Consider the following 4,802-nt stretch of genomic DNA (forward strand, 5'->3'; position numbering starts at 1 on the left):
CTGCTGCACCTCCTGCGCTCCTGCCCTAGCACAGGAGCCACTCAGCATGGGCAGCTCAGGCTCCTGAGTTGTGCTCCACACTAGCTTCTTGGGCAGCGTAAAGAAAACACCAAGCACATTTAAAAACCTACTCTAGTAACTTCCATTGTTGTCCTTCCCCTTCAGAATGGTGAGGTTCTGGAGAATTGATGAAGAATACCCTGTACAAGTTGCACCCCTGAACAATGGGCTCTGCTGTACTTTCTCTACTGATGGCAGTGTTCTGGCTGCAGGGCAAGTACAGATTTCTTTTCCTTTCAAAAATATTAACGTAACACAAGAGATTGAAAACAGTGGCTCGGTGTTCTGAAAATCTTCAGTTGTGACTTACAGCCTGGTGCTTCTGACTGGTACTGTTTGTTTAAACATGCCTGGAATAGCAGTAAAATCAATCAGCTGATAAACTCATTTCTTATCTTTAAAAATAAATAGGTGAGGGACCCAAAACATGAGGATTAGAAGAAGCCCATCAGATAGCTGAGGGCAGTTGCTGTGTGTCGGGTGGCACAGCAGTAGCTGCTGGGAGATCTGCTTCTGTTGCATGGACAAGTTGCTTATTGTGCTGCTGTAGCTTAAAATAGGAACTTAGCTTAAAAAAATCAGGATCTGGAACAGCTGGAACTGAGCACCAGCAAGTCCCCTACCTGGTCATGTGTGTGTGAGTTGGTAGCAGGCTGTGCTGGTGCACGGGGAATAACCTGGAGGATTTTGTGGGGTTTTGTGCAGGACCCAGGACGGCAGCGTGTACTTCTGGGCAACCCCGAGGCAGGTGTCCAGCCTGCAGCACCTGTGTCGCATGGCCATCCGCAGGGTGATGCCCACCAGCCAAGTCAAGAACTTGCCTATCCCGTGCAAAGTGCTGGAGTTCCTTTGTTACCAGATTTGAGTTATTTGTGAAGAAAAAAAAACCGAAGCAAACAACTGGGAGGTGGCCCAGCTGCTGAAACTGGCTACAAACACTTTACAGAATCCTCAAACTGTACAGCCTTTAAGCTTAAAACTCTACAGGTTTTCAAGAGCTATTTAAAGTGATAACCTAAATACTATTTTATCAAAATGCCTGACAGGTAATTTTTTTTACTATTTATAGAAAAAACGGTAGAAGTATTCCTGGTGTTCTCAATTTTCTAAAATGTAACTGTGAAAACATGTACATATATAGACATAAGCTGCTACATGTTATCAATGTACCTTTAAAAATTGCTTGTATGATTTTTCATGTGTCTCATGTATATATTGCTTTGGTAGAGCCATGATGCATCTGAGCTGTAAGTGGAAGGACAGCTGTTCTGGCACACCGAGGTAGGAAAACTGTTGACTTACAGAGCAGTTAAGATTCCTTCTGTACATTAGTTGGGGTCCAGAAGGCTGCCCCCCAGGTCAGATTTTGTGCTAGTTTATTTGTGAGAAGGTACAGCGTGGCTTTGTAGAGAGCAGTGTGTGGGGAAGGGCAGGAGGTTAAAAGGGGTGCAGTGTATCTAATGGAACCCAGGACCGTGCCTGAGTCAGCTGAAGGCATTATGCTCCAAACCAGGTGAAATTTCAGTATTGGGCAGTGTTAGAGAACTATTTCCTTACATTTCTGAAAATCTGACTACTGTATTATTGCCTGATACTGTGTCTGTAATGAGAGACATTTACAGACTCAGTTTATTATCCTTTAACCCTACAATATCTGTTTGGGGGTGATTATTGGTTGATGGCCAAAGATAAGCAAAATACTTGGTTTTGCCTTCTGTTATTTATCTGTACCTGCAGATACAAAGAATGTATGCATTGCATAAAATGCTTGATTATATATATTTTTGTTGAATTTTGTATTAAAAACTTGTATAAAAGTTTTCTGGTATCTCATCTGATGGCTGATTAATCAACACTGGCTGCAGCATTCCAGGCTGAGCTGGTGAGGCCTGGTTTGTGCTCCCAGACAGATGCTTACAGAGCTCTCTAAAGCTATGACAGTGTTACAAGCACGTGTGAGCTGCAAATCTGCTTATTTAAGCACCTTCTTTAGCTGAGCTATAAAGCTGGGCTTGTCATGAGCGTGTTTCTGCAAGATCATGGTTCCAGCCCTTGTTGAAGCAAGGAACTTCAACGTGGGGTCTTGGAGGAGAGAATTACTGAAGGGTCCCCTCAGGTTCTGTTCACCAAAAGCTCTGACTTATGGAAGTGGAGGAAGAAGACATCCCAGCTGCCATTCACCACCTCTGGAAGCTGCTTCTCCCAGCTCTGCCTGCAGGAGTTCCTCTGTTTGCTCTAACCTTTCTCCCAGGACACCAATGATAGTGTTAGACCAAGCTTTCATAATAATGTACCATGTTTACAAGCCTTTTCCTGCCATGGTAGGACACCACAAGGTGAGGCTGGATCCCAAATATCCCCAGGAGTTCCCAGTTGTGACCACAGCACAAAGCTGGACCCTTCAGCAGGGCCAGGCACATGGCTCCTCCCAGCTGGTCTTCAGTACCCCCTGTCAAGGGGGGAAAGGGAACAAGCAAAGGACAACACCATGGAGCTAAGAAAGAGCTCTGTGCCCACGAGGCCATCCAGGCTGGTCCTCAGGTGAGGGGCAAGGGGAAGGAGGGCTCAGGATGCAGGGACAGGGGACAGAGTGGCCTGTGCCTGTGGCACTGTCTCTGAAACAGTGATGGAGAGAAGCAAGTCCTAGAGAAACCTGGAGCTTCAGACATGAGGGAGTTTCTCTGGAATGCTCTGAAAGCTGTTAATTTTCCACATTCATATATGGCATTTTAGTTGAATCATGACTGAATAAGACTGCTAAGTATTGTGTGGGGTTTGTTGTTTCAATGCTAGATGAAGACTTCCATTGGAGCAATTTAGAATTCCATGACCTTTTCCTTATGTATTACAATAGTCTCATAAAGGACAGAGGTTATGTAAGATTCCATGGGAAATCTGGTAGAGGTGTCAGGCAGAAACTGTTTGTCCAAGTAATTATTTCAGATTACAACCACCTGAGTTAGGCAAGCAGGGTTTCTGTGGGATGCTGGCTTCTGCACAAGGACAAGTTTGTTTTATAAACACTGCTCTGCACCCATATCCCACTGCAATGAGCTGGATCAGAACAGCCCTAATTATTGATGTACTAGAACCAAAAGAAAGCCAGAGTAAACTTCAGATAAGTTATGATAACAGTGTTAGTTATCAGCAAGTTTATGCCTTGTGTAACCACCTAATTCCAGATAGAAGTTCTGGGCAGATATGATTTATTTCTAACACGAGATTAGAAGCTCCTGAATGCTCACTTTTAGTACAACTGGCTGAGTTCTTTGTTGCATCAAGGAGAAAAATATTTATTTATAGGCTCTAATAAGAGTTGCTACACTGGGGTTCCCTGACAGAAATCATAATCCCCTCTCTCTGAGCTCACTTCTCAGCCTATACAAATGTTAGAGACCATTCCCACTGCACTCTGCACACTAAGGGGAGGAATTTCTCCCATTTATTTGGAGAGTTCTGCCCACTCCTTCAGGTGCCTGATACACAACTCCATCTTACAGCTGAGCAGCTAAGGACCACTGCCCCCTCCTGTGTGAACCCAGGTCAGCTTGTGGAGAGCATTTCACCAAGCCACTAAGGTTTCACTGATGCTCTTCTCCTCTCCTGCTTCAAAAGGCAAACACTTCTTTGGGAAGACTATCTCAGTCTGCTTCCTGATATAACAGCAATTGCAGTAAAAGTCCTGTACCAGAATAAATGCCAGGATGGAAAAATTAAACTGAAATTATATAGGAAAAAACCCTATCATTGTAGAGTATTAACAGTGTAAATTCACACCTTCTGGGGCAACTGTCCAGGAGCTGTTAGGGTGTTTTGATGATATTATTCATTATGACCAGCTCCTTGTGGTCACTGCAGAGAGAAGTCCAGAAGAAAGACTTAAAATATTGCTTCATCTTAATTGCATCAGAGGAAAGGACAAAAAACCAAAAAAATTCCAAGGTCCACTGCAGATAAACACAGTGAGAAGAGTTTGGGCAGAACTTTGATCCTGATGGGGCATGTCACAAGACTGAGATACATGTTTGCTGCTACCCCAGTCCAGAGAGCTGTTCTGGTTTTTGTGAGGTCACTGGCACATAAGGAAAAGGAGCAGCTGAGAAAGTCCCCTCCCTACCTTCCAGCAGTGTGACACAGCCCCAGGACCATCTGGCCTCTGAGGGAGGTTTGAATTTGCCAGGTGGCTTCCTTCATGCTGGTCCCAAAGGTTCAGATAGTTCTAATACTCAAGTGAAGCAGCTTAGCACATTCTGATAACAAAATGGGACTATGGGCTGGCCTGCTTCTGTAGTTTTATAAATCAGCACTAAATCTGGCCTGCAGTTTGCCATTTCTCTGACTTCAGTGCTCTCAGATGAATGTGATCTGCTGCTTAGAGAATCCTCTCCTGACTGTACTCCAGCACAACATTAAAATAAAAATTAATGGAACAGAGTCCATCATGGCAGTAATCTGAGAAAAAACTGACCAGGCTCTAATGAAGCAAATTCATAGGAAAGACTTGCAATAAAGCAAGGGAAGTTTGAGATACTCATGTGTATCTGTGTGGGTTGATGTGGGGGTGAGTGCCTCCATCCATGTGTAACTCAGGCAGTGGTGCCAGCTTACTGCCAGGGGTTATTCTGGAGCCTGGGAAAAGCTTGGTACTTGCACAATGACAAAACTGCACTGGAAAGGCAGCAGCTGTGGGGGCATTTACCTCCCAGGGGAAGGTGCAAAGACAGACTGGCATCCCCGAGGTT

The 4,802-nt window shown here is 44.5% G+C and overlaps 1 protein-coding gene across 1 annotated transcript in view; it reads left to right on the top strand.

Annotated features, from left to right (window-relative positions):
• The window catches only part of WSB1 (WD repeat and SOCS box containing 1), a 14,319-nt gene extending 12,431 nt beyond the window's left edge, over positions 1 to 1,888 (top strand). The window contains exons 9-10 of the mRNA XM_033519012.1: positions 160 to 273; positions 766 to 1,888. Coding sequence (XP_033374903.1) covers positions 160 to 273; positions 766 to 925 — 274 coding nt within the window. The 3' untranslated portion in view covers positions 926 to 1,888. The remainder of the gene's footprint in view (positions 1 to 159; positions 274 to 765) is intronic.
• The last annotated feature ends 2,914 nt before the right edge of the window (positions 1,889 to 4,802 follow it).

This window comes from Parus major, chromosome 19 (genome assembly GCF_001522545.3).
Source record: "Parus major isolate Abel chromosome 19, Parus_major1.1, whole genome shotgun sequence".
NCBI lineage: Eukaryota > Metazoa > Chordata > Aves > Passeriformes > Paridae > Parus > Parus major.